At 52.5% G+C, this 23,787-nt stretch overlaps 2 protein-coding genes across 17 annotated transcripts in view; one reads left to right on the top strand and one right to left on the bottom strand.

Annotated features, from left to right (window-relative positions):
- Nucleotides 1–22,937, bottom strand: part of LOC122489152 — a 36,967-nt gene extending 14,030 nt beyond the window's left edge. The window contains exons 1-3 of one of the 2 annotated variants that reach the window (XR_006298844.1): nucleotides 22,008–22,936; nucleotides 20,880–21,143; nucleotides 7,893–8,183 (exon numbers count right to left, since the gene is read on the bottom strand). Coding sequence is in view for 1 of the 2 variants with exons in the window: in XM_043590680.1 (XP_043446615.1) it covers nucleotides 7,893–8,183; nucleotides 20,880–21,143; nucleotides 22,008–22,395 (943 nt within the window). In the remaining variant the exon portion in view is untranslated. Of the gene's footprint in view, nucleotides 1–7,892; nucleotides 8,184–20,879; nucleotides 21,144–22,007 lie in introns of both variants that reach the window. The other variant, XM_043590680.1, reaches the window with a different exon arrangement.
- Nucleotides 1–23,787, top strand: part of CARMIL1 (capping protein regulator and myosin 1 linker 1) — a 311,455-nt gene that overhangs the window by 94,902 nt on the left and 192,766 nt on the right. For all 15 annotated transcript variants that reach the window (XM_043590676.1, XM_043590670.1, XM_043590668.1 and 12 more), the window contains exon 3: nucleotides 19,744–19,794. In XM_043590676.1, the coding sequence (XP_043446611.1) occupies nucleotides 19,744–19,794 (51 nt within the window). The remainder of the gene's footprint in view (nucleotides 1–19,743; nucleotides 19,795–23,787) is intronic.

Genomic DNA, 23,787 nt, shown 5'->3' with positions numbered 1-23,787 from the left:
TACATTCTGATGAATGGTAGTTCTTAGGTGATTTAGGGCCAAATGTGTCTCAGTCCATCTCCCAAGGCATCGTATCATTAAAACGAAAAATACATTGTTCTTTCAGTATTTTTTCCTTTTTAAACTTTTTCAACATTTTTGTCTCGGTTGCCCAGCAAAAAGTACAAAATGTAACCTCAACGGAGGGCCACATGCCCAGCCACGTGGCACACGTCCCTGAGAGGGTGTGGACGCGTTTCTGTGTCATGCTCCCGCGTGGGTGTGTGGGTTTGAAGCCGGTACGTGTGCCTCGTCTGAGGCGCCTAAAGCTAAGATGCAGATTTCAGGGCCCCTCCGGGAGGACCACAGCCAAGTGAGGTTAGGCCTGAGAACGCTTTCGGTGGAAAAGAGAGAGAGTGCCTAGGGAAGGGAGGCTCCAGAAAAGCCAGCCGTGCAGCCGCCCTTAACCCAGACGCCCTTCGCCCTTCCGCCCTTCGCTCAGCAACTCCCTGAGCAGCCCGGCAAATACCACCACGCTGTACACTTGACGCAAAAGCACAGCCCGCCGAGAAATGACCTCTCCACGTGCACCGCGATGGCCGGTGCCTCCGTGACAGCCAGTGGCGAAAGTGCGCGTGGAAACCACCCTTTCTGTGGTTGGCGGTGACCACTGCCAGTTCCATCGCTCGCCCTCTGCCTCCTCAAACTCCTCGTCTGCCCCAGACCACACTCAACGCGCCCCCCTCGCTGTAACTGCTAACCTCCCACGCTCCGTCTGCTGTCATTGACCCAAGCCATCCAGATTCCTATGCTGGGTTCAGGTTTATTTCCTGCTGCTGTCGTTTAGCGGACACTTGGATGATAGAAGAATGGGGGTGGGGAGGTATATTTTGTAAGCAGTCAGAAAAGAGGTCCAGTCTCCAAATGCTGGGTTACTGCAAGAGGGGAGTCGCTGGAGGAAGAACTGTGTACAAATCAACGAACAAAACAATGATACTCTTTAAAAAATTTTTTTTAATGTTTATTTTTGAGAGAGAGAGAGGGAGACAGAGCGTGAGCAGGGGAGGGACAGAGAGAGAGGGAGACACAGAACCCGAAGCAGGCTCCAGGCTCTGAGCTGTCAGCACACAGCCCGACGCGGGGCTCGAACTTGTGAACCGCGAGATCGTGACCTGAGCCGAAGTCGGACACCCAACTGACTGAGCCCCCCAGGCGCCCCTGATCTTAGTCTGATATGCGTGGGGCTTTGTGTCTCCAATGGCAAGAGCCAGCGATACTCATAATCAGGACCTCCGCGAGTTCTCCAGTTGGGGTGATTCATTTGTTTGTGCTTAGAATTCCCAGCCACGATATGTGCTGCTTTGATGACCCAGTGGCAAAGGAGCACCTTTAGTCACGAAAACTCACAAATAGTGAAATGGTCGGCTTATGCGTTAAGGTAATTTCTCTCCTCCCCCCAAGATCTCCTCACATAGGAAGTATCAGTCGGGCCTTTAATTTGAGTTCGGGTGAAGTGCTTAGGATGATAGACCGGTGCGTCTTTTAATTACTGACTAGGCTGTTGCCTCGTGGACAGAGGCTTCTTACTGAAAGCTCGGTGTTGGCGGGGCCCCTTTCTGTGTCGATCACAAGCAGAGGACCCGGGCTTGCTGCATTCTGGTGACGAGAGGGAAGATTTACACCAGGCAGTTGTCTCTCTTTCCCGCCGGACAGTGCGCTGAGTGAAACGTGCCGCGGACAGGCCCTTGGAGGCGCGTACAAATTGTTGCTCGACATGAGGAGACTTTGAGGAACAAATAAGGTGATCGGTGGCCTGAGCCCCGCGACTTGGTTTGGGGTGGTGGCCGGAAGGGTCGGCCGTGGGAGGCTCGCCCCGTTGGCTGCTGGCGGGAACGTGGGTTTAGAAACGGAGGGATGCGGGTTCAGAGTGCCACTCCGGTCTGGGTCGTCGGGGCAAGTGGGTCTTGGTTTCCTCATCTGCACCCTGAGCGTTATGGTACCTTTGTCACCGGGTCAAGCGCGGTAAGGTACGTGCCTCCCCGTTCCTGGCTGATGGTGGACTTCAGAAATGTGTCCCTGCCTCGCTTCCCTCCTCACAGGCAGCATATCAGAGGAGGAGGACTGGGAACGGGCGTGTGGAGAGAAGGCATGCCTCTGATAGTTCTTTGAACGGCTCAGGACGCGAGGCCGGCGCTCGAGGCTGGAGAAGGGCCTGGGTCCCCGGCTGGGTATTTGTTCCGAGTGTACCTGCCGACGAACGGTCCTGGCTTCCCGTCTGCCGGAGTGTGGGTGTCGGTCTGCTGTGGAGTCCCTCTGGCCAGGGAGGCTGATAGGGGACCCCAGGGGCCTGCTGAGGGGGGATGATGTGTATGTGTGTGTGTGTGTGTGTGTGTGTGTGTTGACGGGGTGTGAGTCAGGTTCCTGGAAAGCAGTGTAGACTGGCAGAGGTTTGTAGTCATGTCATAGGTACTGACTCCAGGTATCGAACCAGCCCTCGAACATTCGGGCGGCCTAAGGAGCTGGCTTCCAATGAGTAGAGAACGCACAATTCTGTTAACTTCTGAAATTTGAGAATGGTACTAATGAACCGTGAAGAGGTGGTCTGGATGGACCCTGTTCTGGGAGGGTCCTTCATGCACTTTATTCAAGAGCTCGAACATCACATTCTGCCCGGAGGATGTTTCATTTCTGATTTCAGTTGATTTATTGGTGGGACAAGGGAATTCAATTTTTATGTAGTCCTGCCTTTGAGACAGCCATTGCTCCCGTTTGAACCGTGACCCTTACTGTCATCAGCCAGCCAGTGTGCGACATTGTTGTCGTCGGCTGGGCTCCGTGCCAAGGAGCTTTTTCACACACATCCTCTCGTTAAATCTCACACTTGTTAGGAGTAGATACAGCTCTGTGTCCACTTACAGCCAGGGAGGGGAGGCCAGGGCGGGGGTGGGGACCAGGTGATTTGCCCAAGACCCGGTCAGCCCGCGGCAGGGCCGTCCTGAGAAGCACCACACCGTCGGCCCTCCGTTACATCTGCGACAGTGGTCGGCTTGCACAACGTCCGCGGAACGTCCCTGCAGCTCCTGTTTCCGTTCCTCTCTTCCTCTCTGTCCCTTAAAATCCCCACGCAGCTGGCGCCTGGGCAGCTCAGTCAGTCGAGCGTCCGACTCTTGACTTCGGCTCAGGTCGCGATCTCTCGGTTCTGAGTTTGAGCCCCGCATCAGGCTCTTTGCTGATAGCGCAGAAGCTGCTTGAGATTCTGTCTCTCCCTCTCTCTCTGCCCCTCCCGTGTGCATGCATGCTCTCTCACTCTCTCTCAAAAATAAATAAACTTGAAAGAGAAAAAAGAAAACAGCATCGTCGTTGTCCTCAAGTGGCGTGTAAAATGCCCCCGCCTGTGTATGGCATGTTGAGTTATCGCTCAGGTTGGGCAGTGGTTAAATGTGCCTGCTCACTAACAGAGCCCAGCAGCTCAGACTTGCCCAGAATGGGTTTTCAAAGACCACGCTGCCCGAGCCATCCTTAGGAAGCCCTTCTAAATTTGCAAGAAACACGAATTCCACGATTGATGATACGGTTCTCATTTTATACATTGTCCAAATAGCAAATATACTCTTGGCCCCAAATATAATTGGTATATTTTTGCCTCGTTCACAGGAACCGACACGTACTCAATTTTAAATTATCTTAACGGCTCATGTTGGTTTTTATCTTTGCTTTTATGTTGTTGGGGCTCAGCTCTGATTTAATAGTGTTGAGGGATGTCGTTACGGATTTTAATATCCTTCCTATGGGGGAAATTACACTGTATTAAGTTATATGTGTAATGTATATATATATATATATAATTGTGTTCCATAAATATAACAGCGTCCTATGGTTCGTCATGCAGTATTTCACGTATATGCACACACATACACGTAGATGTAAAGTCGATGATTCTCTAATCCTATAGTTTCTAGAAACACACCGTAGTTAAAAGGTAGAGAGACGCGGCACCATCGGTCAGTTTTAGGTAACGCGGGCGCTCAGGCTTGCTGGCTTGGAAAATGAACAGAATTGCGTTCTTTTGAAAGTATCAGTGTTCCTGGGACTTCGTTTCCTCATTCTCAAAATGAAGGAATTTCACTGACAGCTTCGAAGGGCAGCTCCAAACTGATTGAATTGCCATGTTAATCTCCTGGGCCGTGCAGTTTCGTGGTATCACTGGGGGTTAGCGTGAGTGGTTCAAAAGCACGATTAACTGAGAGCTCATTCTCCAGCTGTTGGCTGCGGAGATTAGTCAGGAATGTGGCCCTGTCATTTGGGTCTGTTTGCTGGCGGATAAGGGAACCCCCTCACGCACGCGGGGGCCACCTCGCTCATCGAGCCCCAGCCTAGCCGGTGCGTGGCTGTCACCGTCCAGATGGGGGGCCAGGCTCTGGCCAGACCTCGGGGGGCCTTGTTGGGGCACGTGGAAGGTCTGAGACACGGCTCCAAGAGCAGTACTGCGCTCGTGCAGACGGCATTTTCCAGAACGGTTCTGCCAGCTCAACTAGGATTTGGGAACGAAGGATTTGTGTCTAGTTTTTTTTTTTTGTTTTCTTTCCCTCCCCCAACTGCTTTCCCTGTTATATGTCTTCCCAATTCCTGCTCTCCTTTCCCGACCAACCTATAAAGATACACTGTAAGGGGCTCCTGGGCGGCTCAGGGAAGCGTCTGACTCTTGATTTCAGCTCAGGTCGTGATCTCACTGTCATGCGTTCGAGCCCCCCATCGGGTTCCGTGCAGACAGTATGGAGGAGCCTGCTTGGGATGGATTTTCTCTCTTGCTCTCTCCCTCTCCCTTCCCCCCACTCTCAAGATAAATAAATAAAAACTTAAAAAAAAAAAAGATTTACACTGTAAAATTTAGGACTGCCGTTAATCTCTCTCTGCCTTGATTTCGTCATCTGAAAAATGGTGTTAACTCACAGCAGCCCCTTCTCTCACTGTGATCTTGGGAGGAAGAATGGGCTGACGGATGCCGTCAAGTGCCTCGATCCGAGGGCGGGAGAGTAGTAGTTCAGCTAGAATAAGAACGTCCTGTCTTTATTTTTCTGTGGCCTTTGAAATGCCCGCATTGAATATGCTTCGGGGGGGGAGATCTCATTTTGAATGTCATTGACAGAGTGATGGCCTAGAAGATATTAAAGAATTGCAAACAAAAACTAAGAAATTATGTTTGAAAACTGTTAAGACCAGTCCATTCACTGTGTGTTTTCAAATATGTGCAGAAGTGGAAGTAGACGCTCGCTCTGGGGCATAATGAAAAGTACGATCTTACAAATCGAAGTTGTACGTATCCTTTTAATTTAATCACAAGAGAAAAAGTGTAACGTATAGTTTATGGATGTAGAGTGATTTTTTTTTTCTTTAGCGATGTAGCTAATCAGTATGGCCACTAGCCACAAGTGGCTATTTTATTTAAAATTAATGAGAGTTGCATAAAATTTCAGTGACTCAGTCACATTAGTCACATTTTAAGTGCTTAGCAGCCACACGTGGTTACTGTGTTGGAGAGACCACATGTAAGACATTTCTAGAAGGTTCTATGAGACAGTGTGAGCTATCTTAGAGAAGCCGTGAGCAATGGCAAAAAAACATCCCCATCCTCCTCCTTCCCGAAGCTTGTTTTAGAATTCAAATAGAATCTTTGGCTTAATGTTATTTCATTTTAACTGTACACTTGAAATTATTGAAGAAAAGCACAGGTCACTGCAAAACATCATGGATTCATTTCTCTACTTGGAAAATCCTGGAACCAGTTCTTGGCTCCCCAGTTGCTCGTCTTCCGTAAATATTTGTTTCTTTACTAGGTAACGTATTACCTGGACCAATCTAGTAGTCACTTCATCATGGACCGCCCCGAGTTGTTATGTAATTATTTCATGGGTAGAAACCAAACTCTTACTTTTAGCAAAATAACTGACCCCTTATATTCCAATTTCACTTATCCACAAGTCCACTTGGGCTCTACTATCAAAGCATGTCCAGAATCCAGTCACTTGTCAGCCACCACTCCCAGGGAGTGGTGGTCCCAACCACGATCATCCCTCGTGATTTACTGCAGTCGCATCCTGACCGGGTTTCCTGCCTCCCCTCTTGCCCTCTTCCTCGCTTCCCCGTCTCTTCTCGACATAGAAGTCAGAGAGCTCGCTTTCATTGTCTGGTCATGTTGCTCTTGTGTTCCAAACCCTCCAGTCGTTTCTATTCCAAGTAAAAGATACCGTGTGGTGGTGGCCTGCAAGGCCTCTCAGCTCTCGTGGCCCCTCACTCCTTGTTACCCCTCTGACCTCACCCATGCTTACTCTCTGCAGGGCACAGTGGGCTCTTTATCCTTCTCCTCCCGTAGGCGTATTCTCGCCTCAGGGCCTTTGCTTTTGCTGTTTCCTCTGCCTGGACTACTCTTTTTGTTTGTTTTTTTTAATTTTTTAAATATTTATTTAATTTTGAGAGAGAAGGAGCAGGGGAGGGGCAGAGAGAGAGGGAGACACAGAATCCAAAGCAGGCTCCAGGCCCTGAGCTGTCAGCACAGAGCCCGATGCGGGGCTCGAACTCACGAGCCGCGAGATCATGACCTGAGCCAAAGTCGGACGCTCAGCCAGCTGAGCCACCCAGGCACCCCTCACCCAAATTTGTTTTAAAATTTTTTTAACGTTTATTATTGAGAGACAGAGAGAGACAGAGCATGAGCATGGGAGGGGCAGAGAGAGGAGGAGACGCAGAATCCGAAGCAGGCTCCAGGCTCTGAGCTGTCAGCACACAGCCCGACGCGGGGCTCAAACTCACGAGCCACGAGATCATGACCTGAGCCGAAGTCGGACACTCAGCCAGCTGAGCCACCCAGGCGCCCCGTGCCTGGACCACTCTTGTGGGAGACAACAGTGTGGCTCATCGCTTCACTTCCTCTAGACCTATTCTCTGTCACTTCATAAGGAGGTGTCACCAAACTGTTTACAAATGCCACCTGCCACCCCCACTCCCCAGTCCCCACACGGCAATCTCTGTTCCCTTTCCTAACTGTCTTTTTCTCCATAATGCTTATCGTCATCTGGCGTTCTGTCCCTATGTTTTACGCATTTATTTCTGTATAGTCTGCTCCCTCTCAGTGCAATAGAAGCTGCTTGAAGGCAGGGCTTTCTGCCTTTTTGATCTTGGCGTCTCGCACAAGGTAGGCACTCGACAATTGTTTCAGGAATGAGTGAAAAAAAATACTCCAGTAGTTAACGATAATTATGATCAATGCTACACACAGACACACACAGAATGGGATCGGGTGGTGCATTTACAAGAGAATTCTGTTTTCTGGAAGCGAGGAGTGCTAACATAATGGAAATTCGTTTCGCAAGGGAAACCCAAACACGCATCTTGCAGCGTGAGCCTGCCTCACCCCGTCCTCCCTGGGCTTACTCTGGTTTCAGGCTCTGCTTTCTGGCTTGCTCTAAAAGTGCATCTGTCCCCCTCCTTCCCGCTCTTGAGGGGCTGCACGGGGGGCGTTTGAACCGGGGCCCCAGGGGCCGGACGTGGACCACTGGGGGGAGAGGGAGGACGAGGGACTGGGACGGTGGCGGGCCCGTCCGCAGAGCCGCCAGCCCTGTGCGGGCACACCAGCCCCCTGGCACGAGGCAGAAGAGGACGCCCTGGGTTTGGGGGCCGGGCTGCCGCTGCTCTGTGTTTGTTCTAAGGTGGCAGGGGCCACGTGCGTGGGGCTTGACCGTGGTTTGCTGCCTTGAGGGTGGGGGGGAGTTGATGAGTTTTGGAAATAAGACAGGGAGGCCCTTCCCCACGCCGCCAAGTGGTGATGCCAGACTGGGGCGCCCTACCTGTTCCTGGCACAGGGGGGACGGGGGAGAGCTCGGGAGTGGCCGGGAGCAGTGAGGCTGGGGGGCACTTACGGTTTGCTCGTCCTCCCCGAGGCCCGGGGGCCGCAGCGCTGCTCACAGAGCCTGGACTTGCTGTGGAAGTGGTGGCCGGGTAGCAGGTGTTTGTGCCTGAGCACGTGGACTTCTCACTTCCTGCTTTTGTGCCAAAGCTGATTTTGGCTGGAAAGGCTCCGTCCCCGGGGTTTCGCTTTATCCTGAAACTCTGAGCCGTTTGGCAAAATGCTGCGTGGAGTTCTTTCATAGATGAGTGATGCCTCTGTGTCCGCTGAGCCTGCATTTCTCCAAAAGCAAATCTCATTTGATCTGAAATTTCAAGAAAGAAAAACAAGCTATTTTTTTTATTTAAAGAAGGAAAAAGTTTCCTCTCTTTGACTTGACCTTTGATTATGCCTTGGGTTTTTTTTTTAATGTTTATTTATTTTGAGACAGAGACAGAGACAGAGACAGAGAAAGAGAGAGAGAGAGGGAGAGAGAGAATCTCAAGCAGGCTCCATATTGTCAGCACAGAGCCTGTCGAGGGGCTCGAAGTCATGATCTGTGAGATCATGACCGGAGCTGAAATCAGGAGTTGGACACTGAACCAACTGAGCCACCCAGGTGCCTCTATTATTTTTTTTTTTAATTTTTAATTTTTTTATTTACTTTTGAGAGAGAGAGAGTGTGAGTGGGAGTGAGAGAGAGGGAGACACAGAATCTGAAGCAGGCTCCAGGCTCCGAGCTGTCAGCACAGAGCCCAACGTGGGGCTTGAACTCACAGACTGCGACATCGTGACCTGAGCCGAAGTTAGTCGCTTAACCGACTGAGCCACCCAGGCACCCCTCTATGCCTTTGCTTTAGAAGATAGGTTCCCTTATGTTTAAATTTTCTATTAATTGTCACTAAAATAATAACATGAGGTTACTTCTGTGTTTTGTATAAAGTCTGCCTCAACAGTCCCCCGACCCACTCTTTCTAAATTGTTTGGTTTAGTGTTGCCTTCCTGGCATCCAGTCAAGGGCAGACTCAAGATCCAGAAAGCATGGGAGAGCTGAAATCATTTATGAAAGGGGAGTTTGCTTACCCTGCCTCCGTTGCTGGAGGTGCTGACACTCCCAGCCTGCTGGGGGGAGGGGGTGGTTATCAGATCTGGAACCCACTGTCTGCGGAGAATTAGTGAGTGAAGAAGTTCTTTGAACACAGTAGGCGGGAGGCAGGATGTCGGCGCTTCTAAACTGTTCCCACTGCGAGCTTCTCTCTTCTTGCTTGTCTTTGTTTTGACAGGTAAGTTGGGAATGAACTAGCAGATGTGTTTGAAATGGGTCGAGGTGAACTGCAGACAACAGGTTTTCAGGTACTTTCCTTCCAGGATATGACGGTTCAATGGGAAGGATGTGTCAGTTACGTGGCCGGGCGCAGGAATAAAGAGGCAGACGTGAATTTTTAGAACCAGTTTTATAGACTGTAGCAGCAGCCTTTTGCCTCCTAAACTCCTGAATTTTCCCATCCGAAGAGGGGGTGGGGGAGGGCTGTGCTTCCTGCCGTCATTACTCAGCAGATACTTGAGCCCCTGCTTTGCGCCAGGCACTGGGAAATGTGGCTGTGAATACGACAGATGCGGTCCCTGCTCCCAGGCCCCTCACAGTCTTGTGGGGCTGGTGACAGTGTGTAATTTGAATTTTTTTTTTTTAACATTTATTTATTTTTGAGACAGGGAGAGACAGCGTGCGAGCAGGGGAAGGGCAGAGAGAGAGGGAGATGAGGAATCTGAAGCAAGTTCTAGGCTCTGAGCCGTCAGCACAGAGCCCGACGCTGGGCTCGAACCCAGGAAGTACAAGATCACGACCTGAGCTGAAGTCGGACGCCCGACCGACTGAGCCACCCGGGTGCCCCAAGAGTGTGTAATCTGAGCAATAATTAAAGCTGTGACAGGTGTTGGTATGAAATGTGGCACCGCTGTGAGAGCATATGACAGGGAGACCTTTCTGAGGGTAGGATGAACTTCCTTCGGGAAGTCCTTTAAAGGGTTGGGATCCGGAGGGTGAGTAGGTGTGAACAAGGTGGAGGTAGACAAAGGAGGGGGTCGGGGCAGGAGCGTCTGGAGCAGGGGGGTGGTGGGACCGCCCCCTTGGGAGGCCAGCGGAAGGCCAGCGTGGCTAGATGGGGAGCAGAGGCAGTCAGGTGACGCCCAGGTGGAGGCAGGGACCAGCGTCTTCCTGCAGGGCCACCCAGAGAGGGGATACGGTAACACGTGGGTCCCTGAGCATCCAGGACCCACACAGGCAGTGGCTGGGGCGAGAGTGTTAGGAGGCCGGTGCTCCTGGAACAGGAGGAGAGGAGCACGATGCTGGCGGCCTGAGCAGAGTCCGCGCGGCGGAGATGGACAGAAGTGAACGGGTTACGGGACGTTTGGACGGCATTGAACTGGGCGAAGGGTGAGTAGGGACGAAAGACGGCGATGCCGGGGGCTCCGGCTGGGGGACTGTGGCTGGCCGGGCGCACCCCTGCGTGCAGACTGCCGGACGGGGAGCAGATCCTGGAAGGAAGACCACAAGTGTAGGGGAGGATGTGCTGAGCTCTACGGTCGGAGGGGCATCCAGGTGGGGCGGGATGGGTAGATCTGACCCCAGAGAGGTCCGGGTGTGGCGCGGCCGGGGATGAGTGTGGTCGTGGGAGACCACGGGAGGCAGGCAGCGGGAGCGGGCACATAGCTGGCCGTGACCTGAGAGGGGTAAAGAGAAGCCCAGGCATCAGGCTGTGCCCGTGCCGAGGAGTAATCTAGTGAGCGCATGCTGGAGACCATATGCTGGGTGTCGCTGCAGACAGGTGTCGCAGACAGGTGTCGGGACCTCAGCAGGAGCAGTTCCCACGGGGCTCTGGGGACAGAAGCCCGGTTTGAACAGCAGGGGAGGGGATTGGGGGGCCGGAAGAGGAAGACATCGGGTGCAGACCCTTGACTGAGAAGTTGGGCTCGGCGGAGGGAGGGAGTTAGCCGAGGGGTGTAGGGTCCACGGTCTCACTCTCGCTCTACATACCTCTGTCTGTGGGCTTTAAAGGTTTTTAACGTTCATTTATTTTTGAGAGACAGAGAGGCAGAGCCTGAGCAGGGGAGGGGCAGAGAGAGAGGGAGACCCGGAATCCGAGCCAGGCTCCAGGCTCTGAGCTGTCAGCCCAGAGCCCCACGCGGGGCTCGAACCCATGAACCGCGAGATCACGAACGGAGCCGAAGTTGGAGGCCTAGCAGACTGAGCCAGCCAGGCGCCCTGTCTGTGGACGTTAGGCACGGGCAGGTCCCAGCACAGGTCGGTGGGGGCTCTTCGGGAGCCCCGGTGGAGGGATGGGGCTTTCCTTCCGGCTCTTCAGAGGCCGAGGAGGAGGGCGGGCAGGTGCTGGCGTGTAGGTTTGCAGTGGGATGTCCTCGGCGACGCCGTCTGATCAGTTCTGTTTTCCCAGTGGAGCCGGAGGCACAGCGTGTCCACAGCTGCAGGAAGTGGGGTCAGCGTGCGGACTGGGTGGCTTCTCCAGCTGTGCTCAGCGGCCACCCCGGCACGCGGGACCAGCCGCCGGGGGGTTCATCCAGAGTTGAGGTCTCTGTGGGCAGAATGAAGGCACCAGGAAGGTGTGGGCGGTGGCGCAAGGGTTTCAGTGCGGTTTCGGTGGGGTCAAGGGGCCGGGGCTGACGGGAAGAGAGGCTGTGGGATGCTCAGGGGCCCCGCAGGCCGGGGTTAGGAACCCAGTGGGGTAGCTGGGTCGGGGGAGAGATACGGGTGCTTGGCGAGCTGTAATGTGCACAGGAGTCACCCGGGGGATCTTAGTAAATGCAGATGCGATGCAGCGAGCCTGGGACGGGGACCTCAGTCTCTGCCTTTGAACAAGCTCCCGTGTGATGCCAGGCCCTGGGCCCCGCGGGTCGCACTTTGAGGAGAAGCTGGAAGGTTGTCGTTCTAGAGGGCGGCCCGAATTAGAAATCCAGAGGTGGTACGGCTTTAAGCAATGGGTACCGTGGCCTGGGAGTGACTGAGCAGACCGGAAGGTCAAGGAACGCCGAGAGGGCCACCTGAGTCACTCAGGACGCGTGACGGCGATGCTCGCTAACGCTTACTCTCCGCGAGCTGTTCTGGGCGCCTGGGGTGCGGACTCCACGTGGGCGCTCCCTCTCCGGAGCCCAGTGCCCTGACGCGAACGGGTGCGTGAGTGACCCCCCAGGACAGGCGTGCAGGAGGGGGGCGTGGAGAGTTTGGGCCAGGCGTTGGCCTCAGGCGTGAAGGAGGTTAAGCGTGTCTAAGAGAGTGCTGGCGTTTCACAGCTACTTTGGCGGCCTCACGACTCTCCTGCAGACGCGGTGCTCTATCCATTTTACAGGTTAGAAGAATAAGGTTCGGAGGGATTGTGTAATTGGTAAGTGGGAGAGGTTCAAGTGAATTCACAGTGGCCCGGGTCCCAAGTCCATTCCTCCTCCGTATCAGGTTTCCGTGCAGGAATGCAAATTCTCTTCTAATTCCCTGGGAGGCTGCAGTTACCCTGGGGGTGCTCTCCCCTGGGCTGGCTCTGCTTCCTGGAGTGTGAGGTGTTGTGAAGGAAGCTGAGCCCAGGGGATGCCCATCTGGGCTTGGCTCTTCCGAGCAGGACAGCTGGGCTTGGCTTCGTCTCTACCAACTTTGCGCCTGTCTCTCAGGTCTTAATTTTTTGTTAATGTTTATTTATTTTGAGAGAGAGAGAGAGAGCGTGCGCAGAGGAGGGGCAGAGAGAGGTAAGTAACCTGCCGAAGGTCACACAGCTGGTACGAAGAGGTCTAGTGGGAATTCACGCCCGGGCTCACTGCCTCTTGATCAGCACTCTTTGTCACTGGTCTTTTCTTTCAAGTGACTCTTTGTGGTCTCTGTTGGATGCCATGCCTGGGAGGTCCCCATCCCTGGGGTTTGAATGTTGAGAGGGGTCACACATGGAAGAAAAGTCCATCCACCCGGTAAGGGCAGCCAGAGGGACCGTCTGCTTTCTGTCCCTCTTGAGCTCTGGGTGTTTTCTTGCTTTACTGTATTTTTGGGGAGGTTTATTTTTTTGGGGGGGCGGATTATGAGAGCTATCCGGTAAAAACTATATTTGTGCTTAACATTCTGTCGCTTGGAACACAGAGGAACTCTCCTGGATGCTGATGGGTCATTCAGTCATTTAACCCTTCCTGGTCTGCTTCCCCTTCTGTAAAATAAAGGAATTGGATGCATCCTTCCCCAGCACTCTTGTCGCTCTGTGACTTGTAGCTACACTGGGTTCTGGTGACTCTCATGGTCAAGGAGAGGCTGGCTGGGCCTGTACCGGGGAAGCAGGAGAAGTTTTGTGAATTCGTTGGGTTCATATGGCCTTTACCTCCACCTGGCAGGTTTTCTGTGCTCCTCGCACGACTGTGACTTTACTGTTGGTGAGTTCATCTAGCACATAGCGGGGACACCGGTGGCTGATCCCTTCCTAAGTGCACATGCCACAGGGAGACCTGGGAGCCCCCAGTTCACCGCCCACCGGGGGCCGAGAGCTCTGGGCGGGACCCCTCCACACCCCAGGGCCTGACACGGGCCCCCCAGCACCCTGAGGGGTATCAGACTCTTACTCATAGCCGAGGAGGTGGCCCCTTTTCTAGGGATCATTCCGCCTTGAAAAACGTGTCCTCATAGAATCAGTGTGGCCCATCCCAGAGATTTGTGTCAGCCGGCGCTTTGAGAAGAAGATGTGATAGGGAGTGACATTAAGGAGAATTGATGTTTTGAAGCAGCCACATGTTCATCTGTGGGGAAGCATTTACTCTGTTTTCTTTTATGCTTTGATAATGCCCTACAGCTTGCCGTCGTGGGGCGGCAGAGGGAAGGAAGCGATTGTCTGACGAGCTGTGTGAAAACACTCCATTTCTGCGCAATGGCACAAATAACCAGGTGACAAAGAAATGGGTTTGCACAGGTGTTAGAGAACAAAAGCCTTGCTGCCCTGTTGACGGCACATCTGTCATTCCAGCGAGTAGGGCCCCAAGAAGGAAGTCATTCTTCTTTGCAAACATTTAGTGGGGACTTGGCATTCCCGGTCGTCTACACAGACCAAAGAGGAGCGGGGTCCTGGAGCGGGGGCCTCAGTCACGGACCCCGAGATAGGAAGGTGACACGGGGACCTGTTCCAATGCCCTTGTTCTCGGTTCGGGTACGTTTACGTCCGCGAAGATCGCGACTTGTTCTGTTAGGTCGCTCGGCTACTTGAGCTAAATCCAGGCTAAGTGTGGGTGACTGTCTTGGTTTAATACTGTCATGGGCATTTGTAGTTTCATCATAATGTCGACATACAAATAATATCATGCTATTGTAGCTCTTACATCTGCCAGTACTCCTCTGAGCGCTAAATGATGAGCCCGTTTAACCCTCACGGCTTCGTGGGTGTCGGTACGATCGCTGCCCCCCTTTTGCGGAAGAGGAAACTGAGCCACGGAGAAGGTGAAGTCATTTGCCTAAGTCACACAGATAGTAAGTAGTGAAGCTTGGACTGAAATGCACACAACCCGGCCCCAGAGTTTCTCCTTTAAACCGCGAGGCCAGGGGTTGGCAAACGTTTTCCGTATAGGATCAGATAGTAAGTATTTTAGGTATTGTGTGCCGTAAAAATCTCTGTTGCTTGTATTCAGCTCTGCCTTTGTAGGCGTGAAAGCAGCCAGAGACAATACGTTAAACAAATGGTGTGGCTGTGTCCCAATAAAGCTTTATTCATAAAAATGGGTAGGGTGTTGGATTTGGCCCACAGGCTGTAGTTTTCAGATCCCACACTAGACTCTACTGCCTTGTCAGGGAACATCTACTAATGACAGAGAGAGACAGATACTGGAAAGTATGGCGATCCAGTTTTATAAGGGATTTGGGGCCAGAAGTTGCATGAAAAGGATGTACTGTTTGTATTCCTTTTGGGTGAAGTGTCCTCTTGCTCTGGTCGGGGAGGGTGACGGGCCCCATGGCTGTGCACCGTGGACGTTAAGAGGCTCGGGGCCGGGAGAGACGTTTATTCTAGCTCAACTTTCTGGGCGATCTTTCACAAGACTCTCAGCACCTCCACAGTGGTGATGATGGTCCTTGCCACCTGCCCCTCTTTCTCCCTGAAGTGTGTATCTTGGATGAATGAGGTCTTGTCTGTGATTCACTTGGAGCCCCTGGAAGAGGGTAAATGTATTAAATGGCCTTCATCATTTCATTTGCTTGCAAATTAGTACTCTGGGGGTACGAGACCATTTTTTGAATGCCATGTGGAGCCCAATCTTAAAGGAGGGGCATTCTTGGTAATCTGCACGAGAGAGTGGATTGAGGAGGGGTGGGTTTATGGATTGCCTGTGCAGCGGTAGGCTGTAGGCAAATGGAGTTATTAAAGAGGGTGAAACGGGTATTTATTTCAGTTTTTAATAAGCGTGCATTGCAAGCAATGAGAGGGTTCTGTAGTCGACCTCATTATATATCATTTCCGTAAGAAAATTTAGGCTTCTCTGCTAAGCTGTGAGTCTCCGCGGTGGGGAGGAGTTTTATAAGTGTTTCCAAGTGAAATGTTGAAGTTGAAAGTTGAACCCAGAAGCCTCAGAGGGAACCAGGCTGCTGCCTGCATTTCAATGAAAGGGAGAGGAAATGCATTATGGAGGTTGAAAATGTGGTTTGCATGCTAAGACCTCTGTGGAAGAATGGGCCTCCCGGAGGAGGGGGGCCGGGGTAATAGCTTGCCCTTAGTGACTGAGGTTCCTCGGTGAAGCACAAATGCTTCTTCGGATCCCCCCACCCCCTCGCTTTTTTTTTTTTTTTTTAATTTGCGAGAAAATATACTGAACTGAAAATTTCAGCCTAGACGGTGTCTCGGAACCCTGGTGGGCTCCTTCTGATGCCAGAAGCTGTCATTTGAAAATCAGTGAGTGTGACTGCTTCGTCCTAATTTGGGCACCTAAATTGAAGACGCGTTCCCACCCGCTGTAACGATAGAAAAGCTGGTATTTGACCGAGACCTCCTCGGTGCTGGGCTCGGGCTTTATCTACACTCGTATCTTACTTTAAAACGACAGTATTTGTCCTGCAGAGGAATATTCTTCTTGTTTTACAGAGGGGGAAACTGAGGCATCGGGCAGTTGACGGACTCTGTCAGGGTTAGGCAGCTAGTGAGTGGTGTAGCCAGACTTTAAATCTGCCTTCCTGATTCCAAACCCCTGCAAGGAGGGTGAGCAGGAGCCCTGGGTTTCTGGGACCCTGGGATTGTCCGTGCTTAAGCCCAGAAACGTCCTGGGCAAATGGGAAGATTTGGTCACCCTGCGAGCAAGATGCTTGTGACCTCAGCACCGAGGTGGTGCTTATTATAGGATAAATCGAAGGCAGGGTCTCCTGTGTGATCGCCCCTCAGCTGCTAGAAGCCGTATGTGTGCCCGTAAGACCTCCAAGGCCGCACGCCCCAGGACCCTCTTGGAGCCAAGTAGGAAAGCTAGGAGACCGAGTTCTTTGGGGATTCCAGCATGAGTGTAGCCCCATTTACTGGCCCAGTTTGCGCCAACGGAGCAAGAGGCACGATTCTGGGAGGAGCAGCGGCTTGTAGTTTTTCACTCTTGCTTCAAATGACTGCTACACTCTTGTGCTTACAAGTGGGCATAGTCTCGGGAGAGGCTGGGTCAGCTTTGGAGGATTTCACCCACTCCATCCCCTCCCCTCCCAAACTTTCTAAGACGGGTCCTCATGCCTCCGGAGACCCTAGGTGACCACCAGAAATGGGGACCAGCCGGCACAAAGCTGCTTCCTTCAAAGCCTGGGCTCCCACGTGGATGTGTCTCTTTTCAAACAAATTCTTTTGGGCTGTGTCCAAATTCCGGAGGACACTGTGTACTCAGAAACTATTTTTCAAGAAGGCAAGTTGGCGCACAGGACCACAGATCGCGAACGGGGTTGTTGCCTGAGGGGAGGCAGAAGTGATCGTGAGAACCTCGTGTGTCTACCTGTGGCCAAGAGATTGATTGCTCGTCTTTCAAAAGGTGGATGCACATGAACATTCGGAGTTTCTTCCCCTCTCTTTTAAAGAAATGTACTGACCCCGGGGCACCCGGGTGGCTCAGTCGGTTGAGCATCCGACTCTTGATTTCGGCTCAGGTCATGATCTCATGGTTTGTGGGTTCAAGCCCCATGTTGGGCTCTGCACTGACAGTGTGGAGCCTGCTTGGGACCCTCTCTCTCTGCCCCTTCCCCATGCGTGCTTTCTCTCTCTCTCTCAAAATAAATAAATAAACTTACAAAGTAGTGACCCAGTTAATTCTCTCCCAGTGGCCCCTAGAAGCGCCCTGTGCTGACTGATCAGGAAGGGGCTGGTCAGGAGAGGGCAGGCAGGTCATGTGATGCCTTGGCTGCTTGTGGGAGACTTTAGTCCCCAAAGTACAACACTTACAGAAGGGCGGAAGGCCAGCCCGTACCTCGTGCTCACATCAGTGGTTGGGATGCTTGTGGGAGACCAGTCTCTGAGACTTCTGAATTAGATCCCCACAGGGGGCCTTGTAATTACCCATGCGTTCCTTGTTTCGCCATGTCAAAGGTGCCTTGTCACCTTTATTCGTGTTCTGTGCAAGTTTCTCTGTGACTGTGTTACAGATGAACTATCCTTCCAGAATGCGGTGTTCCTTCCGTGGTTGGCGTCTGCTGTTTGGCAGTAGGCATGAATAAGTTGCAGGCTCACAGATTAGCAGATTAGCATCTGGGAAGCCCTGGGAAGTGAGGGCGGAGCTGAGGCAGGGGCGGGTGCTGGAGGAGGAGGGGAGGGTGAGAAAGGGGGGAGGGGAGTGTGCTGGGGACAGTGGCAGCCACAGCAGAGCTAGGAGTGAGGAGAGGGGAGGGACGCAGACAGACTGAGAGCTGCACAGATGGGATCAGGGAAGCACCTAGAAGACAGACGCATGGACAGGCAGGCAGACTGGTAGGGACTGGCTCTTTTCCTCAGCACCTCCAACATCCCTCATCCTGTTGATGACGCTTTTACCTCGCTGCTTCCTTCCGGCTTTAAAGCTCTGTGGCTCATCCGTGTTTGCATGGGTGAGGACCACCTGGAAGTGGGTTCTGGAATTTTGAGAGTCCGCGTAAGGAATTAGCAGCCCGGTCTCTGGACCCAGAGCATGCTAGGTTCAAGTCTCAGCTTGGCCACCTGCTTGCTGGGTCACCCGGGCGAGTTCCATCATCTCTGTGCGTCTTAGTCTTCTCTTCTTAAAATGGGGGTGATAACGGTGTCCAGTCTAGCTCTTAGGGTGCTGAGAGGACTCAAGGAGATGGGGCACACAAGCCTGTTAGAACAGCGTACCCGGCAGTATTGGCCGTGGTTGCTCCTGTGCTTCTGACGTGATCCTGGGTGTTGTGGGACCAACGTCTGTTGGAAGGAACGTTCAGAGAGCTTGATACATTTATCGAAATACTGAAAAGGCTGCACGTTGCTGTCTGGGGCTTGTGCCGTTGAGCTTCTTGCTCGTCTGAAAAGATTCTAGATTGGGGGTCTGGAGCTCCAGCTTCTGTCTCCAGCTCTGGCGTGAACCCAGCAAAGACGAGTTTCTGTGGAACCTGCTCTCAGATTAGAAGCTGAGATGGTGGTAAGCAGCGGGGTTTCAGGTCACTGACCAGGTGATGCTGAGTCCTTTCTGGCACGTGAGCTCTGTGATCTGGCCCTGTGCAGAGAATTTTGTGGGCCAAAGATTCTCGAAGAGACCGGGGATTGCTCCTACAAGACCCCCTGGAAGAGAGAAATGTGTGGGCTGTGTTGTAAATAATAAATTTAGCGATGAGGAAGTTCTTTGAGAAATGAAGAAGCTGGTCCTCCCATCAGAACTTAAGTACTGGAGGGGCGCCTGGGTGGCTCAATCGGTTCAGCGTCCGACTTCAGCTCCGGTCACGATCTCGCGGTCCGTGAGTTCGAGCCCCGCGTCAGGCTCTGGGCTGATGGCTCAGAGCCTGGAGCCTGCTTCCGATTCTGTGTCTCCCTCTATCTCTGACCCTCCCCCGTTCATGCTCTGTCTCTCTCTGTCTCAAAAATAAATAAAAAAAAAAAATTAAAAAAAAAAAAAAAGAACTTAAGTACTGGAGACTCCTTTCTTCAGTGCAAAGGCCCTGGGGCCTGCCCAGACCTCCAAGCTGCAGAGTGGCACCATATTCTGACCTTGGCGGTTGTGGACTGGGACCCCTGCTCCGGGATGAGTTCAAACCATTTCCAACCTCTTTGTATTCACAAGGGCTTCTGCTGGCTAAGAGGGGTCCTAGAAGCATGTGGGGCCCTATGGACTGCATAGATGTTCTTAGTGGAGTATTGGAATCGAAACCTCCATAAGTGTTCTCTCGAGGACTGCAGGAGGCCCAGTTGAGAAACACAGCTGGGGACACCTTGGAAGCATCCCCTGATATGCTGTCTGTGCACTGTGTGAATGTTCTCTGCCTGTGCACAGGGAGTGGAAGCGGGCAAATGTGGGTGGCGGTGGTGAGGAAGGTGTCAGAGAGCCCTAGGCTTCTTCATTCAGTCTGCTGCTGATATGGGGTGGGGGGGGCTCACGACTGTATGCAGGGTCTCTGTATCTTAACATCCCAGAGACCTGTCGCGCTGACTCAGCAGAAGTAATCTCTTGGTCCCTTGGGCTGTCGATTGGACTGCTCATCTTGAGATTTCACAGGTGATTTGTTCAGTTTGGACCTTCACGCGGTGACCCTTGAGGAAAACGAGTTCTACGTGGCCAGGAGGCTGTCCTGATTCACCGATTCTTCTTACAGGCCAGGAACCCAGCCCCGTGGCCTCTCGAGGCTCCTGTGCCATTCTGTCCTGTGGGTAAAGCTCAAACCCATCAGTCCCACTTGGTGGTACTTATACTGATGCTGTCTTCCTATTCTGCAGGTGCTTACGTCATGCCGAGCCTTCCTCGTGACGGCACGAATCCCCACCAAGGTAAGTGGCGATGCATCTCCTCCAGCACACACACACACACACACACACACTCCCTCTTCAGTGGACACAACTTAGGCAGTGTCCAGAGTGTTCTTAGCATACCCGTATTTCCCTTCCTTCTCCCCAGAAAGCACCGGAGCGTTGCGATGACTGTTTCTACTCCATCGTTTCCCCTCCTCTTGTGCGAAAGCATCCCGAGAAAAGTGGTAACACATTTTGTGCTCCGCAACCCTGAGGCTTGTGGCTTCCGGTCAGTTTCTCTCTCTCCCGGGGCCTGGTTTACACTGTCCTCCAGTCCGGCTGTCACTTCCTTCGGTCCTGTGATGGCAGATTTTCCTAGGCTTTGACATGTGGGAAGTGCCCGTCGTCACTAGTGCGTTCCCAGTAGCGTCACCGCCTCCGCCCTTCTGCGTGCACTCCGGTGCCCCCTGCAAAGCAATGCGACACCACTTTGTTCTGTAAAGGATCCGTTTCATTTTGCCAAGACACCGTCCCGCTGTGTGCCAGTGCAGGCCTTCGGGTACCTGCTGCCCTTTTCCTTTATTTACTTTTGAGAGAGAGAAAGAGACAGAACATGAGTGGGGGAGGAGCAAAGAGAGAGGGAGACGCAGAATCCGAAGCAGGCTCCAGGCTCCGAGCTGTCAGCACAGAGCCCGACGTGGGGCTCGAGCTCGTGAACTGCGAGATCATGACCTGAGCTGAAGTCGGATAGCTTAACCGGCTGAGCCACCCAGGCGCCCCTGCCCTTTTCCTTTCTGATTACACAGACGCTAAATTTCACGAAGTTTCCCTGAGGAATGAGACCACTGGTCCCCACCCCTTTTGGTAACGTGAAGTGCGTCTGTATGTTTATAATGTGTTACAAATGAAACCAATTGTTATGTGCACAGTGTTGGACTGTTACCCATATGTTAAGACACCTGAAGGCAGGCCAGGCCGTAAGGAAGCGAATGAGCCGTTATCCCACTGGTGAAAAATTAATTGCAGAAGGAAATTTGATGAGCTTGAGAAATAGTCAAGTAGCCTGTTGAGTAGGAGGCCCCTGAGTAAAACGTTCACCGTTGTGATGCAGAAAAGTGTCTTACCTCCTGGGAGGTCACCTGACTCTCTTTTGCTGGCTGATCCCACACTACCCCATCCTTGCTCTGCCCCGAGTGAAGGTCTGGTTCGTCCTGTGATGTCCCTCGTGCTCCACGTTGGCCGGACCGGGGTGGTCCGGACGTTGGTTCTGATGTCTGATATTGTCCGCATCACAAATACAGAAAAGCAGTTTTTCGTCCAAAGTGGTGTGTGTTCAGGACTCCCCCTTAGACAAGGCTGGTTTCTGGTGCCCCAGTCAGTGGCCTGGGCTGGGAAGGAAAACCTATGTCAGTGACATTAACTTTGTGGGGAAATGATTACATTCAGAACAGTGCTGCATAATAGGTACTGGTTATGACATAGATCTCTTCTCTCTGGGGGCCGATCAGACATTTGTTTTCTTTTGTCTTTCTGTGAAATGTACCACATAAGCAGTCAAATGGACAGAATAGAAATGAATCACAAAGCAGGTACCTCAAGGAAGAAACAAAACTTTGCTATCACCGAGCTAGCCCCAGCTCTGCTTTCGGGGATGGGAGTTGGGTCATTGTCAGATCGGGGACAGACCCTCAGAGAAGCTGGGTTGAAGGATTGCCCCACGTGAACCAGGCAGATGAAGGGGTCTCCTGGTCAGTGCTTAGCGGTACGGAAGAGCACAGTGCTTTGGGGGGCAGGGCTGTGGGGGCTATTTTGGGGTATAGGGGTTTGGGGGGGAGTGCTTTGGGGAGTGGGGGTGGTTGGAGGAGGGCTTTGGGGAGCAGGGGTGTGGAGTGGAGTGCTTTGGGGAGCAGGGCATAGGGGCTGTGCTTTGGGGAGTGGGGGTAGTTGGAGGAGGGCTTTGGGGAGCAGGGTGTGGGGAGGAGGGCTTTGGGGAGCCGGGGCATTTGGGGGAGGGCTTTGGGGAGCCAGGCTGTTTAGGAGAGGGCTTTGGGGAGCAGGGGGGGAAGGCAACAGGTGGGAAAGGTGTGTGGGCGTGGCTTGAGCTGCTGCCCATGGAGTGGGGGGCGGTCCTACAGGAGAGTCGCGTGGTCACGTGATCACTTGTAAGTTTGCTTATTGGCTGGGGGAGGTGGGTGGTGGAGGCTGCTGATAGGCCATGCCAACTCCTTCCTCCTGTCTACCCAGGGGCTAACCTGTGTGGTTCTGTCTCACACGCGTCCTGGCTCCTCCCGCCCGCTGCTGGGTGCCGTTCCTCACACTGTTCTGGGTGGGCTGGGTGGGGCGGGCGAGGTGAGGCACTGTTACGCTGTGAGGACCAGCTTGGAGACAGTGATCTGAGCCTTGTTGCGTCTCCCAGTACGTCCTAGACACGGCGTCCTCACTGTTAGGTGCCGCTGGTGGGACGCTTGCCGAATCCTGGGCGCAGCTTGTGTTCACATACGGATTGGGGACCCTGCAGTCTCTCCTTGTGGTTTCCGCCTTGCCCTCGCTCGTCGCGTGCCTCCGTGCCCTTGCAAATCCTTTTTCTTTGGCCGGGAGTCCCCGTTTCGCCCCTTCTTTGCCTGACACCCTTGAAGTCATTCCTCCGGGCTTCGCTGAACCATCTCCATGCTTTCCTGGCTCCCCGACAGGTAGCTTCTCCTGGTGACAGTCCTTTGGGGCGGCGGGAACATCTCAATTGACCTCACTCGGCCGAGCCGATCAAAGCTGCCCAGGCCATCCCACGTGGTGCCGACCGAGGCCAGCTGCACTTTACGTCCGCTGGCTTGTGAGAGAGTGCACCTGTTCACACCTGCTCCCTCCAGCTGGGGGAGACGCCAGGGTGCCAGGAGATGCCAGGGTGCCAGGCTCCCACTGACCCAAGGTGGTTTGCTTCTAAACCTATTCTTGCTTAGGGTTACCATAATAAGTTTACTTAATTAAAGATATTTCACATAGTAATGAAAAAGGCTGCAAAAGGAGAGAGCATCTGTGCGATACTGAGTATTGATAAAGGTGAATTATTAAAAAAAATAAAATTAGGGTCTTGGTAAGGACCAGACAATGGTTAAAGGCTGGGGTGATGGGGAGCAGATAACAATTCAGCCAATTTATGCCTTCAAATTGCTTTGCCAGTGTCTTCAAGTTCTCTCGCCATTTTAAAATTTAATTTAATTTAGTTTAATTTATTTTTTTATTTTTTAATTATTTACTGTCTTATTTTGGAAGGGAGAGAAAGTGTGAATCAGGGAGGGCAGAGAGAGAGGGAGAAAGAATCTGAAGCGGGCTCTGCACTGTCAGCACAGAGCCCGACGTGGGGCTCGAACCCATGAATCGTGAGCTCATGACCTGAGCCCAAGTTGGACGCCTAACTGACTGAGACTTGAATTGGACGTTGGGTACCCTACATTTAAGGGTGTGGCCCCCAGAGGAAATGCCATTATAGCACCAGCCAGTGGGCTTTACCCCAAGAAGAAACTTGAACGTTGTATCGAAGGCTAGGAAATGAGACGATGTTTATAAGTTTAAATTTGAAATAACTGAAGGTAGGTGTGCGTACTTTTTAGAAAATCATTCCCTGCTTGAAATGACTTTTCAAAACCCAACCAAGTATCGATCCTGATAATTATAGGTAAGAAGACTTGTACCCGAATAGAACGTGTGTATGTAGGTATTTTAGGGAGGGGAAGTGTAGGTGCACACACGTGCAACAGAGAGAGAGAGGGAGAGAGAATCTTAAGCAGGCTCCATGCTGTCAGCACGGAGCCCAACTCAGGGTGGCTCAATCTCACGAACCGCGAGATCATGACCTGAGCCGAAATGGACTTGGATGCTCAACTGACTGAGCCACCCAGGTGCCCTCTGAATAGAATGTTTAAAATGTGCCTCCAATGCCACATTTGACTCTTGGAGGACAAGAGAAATGTCTCGTTCCGCTTTCCAGTTACAATCCTGGCACATAGCAGGTCTTCCATTCACGTCTGTTGGTTGACT

The sequence above is a fragment of the Prionailurus bengalensis genome, chromosome B2 (genome assembly GCF_016509475.1).
Source record: "Prionailurus bengalensis isolate Pbe53 chromosome B2, Fcat_Pben_1.1_paternal_pri, whole genome shotgun sequence".
Lineage (NCBI taxonomy): Eukaryota > Metazoa > Chordata > Mammalia > Carnivora > Felidae > Prionailurus > Prionailurus bengalensis.
Note: the sequence above shows the minus strand (reverse complement) of the source record. Positions and strands in the feature narration are given on the sequence as shown.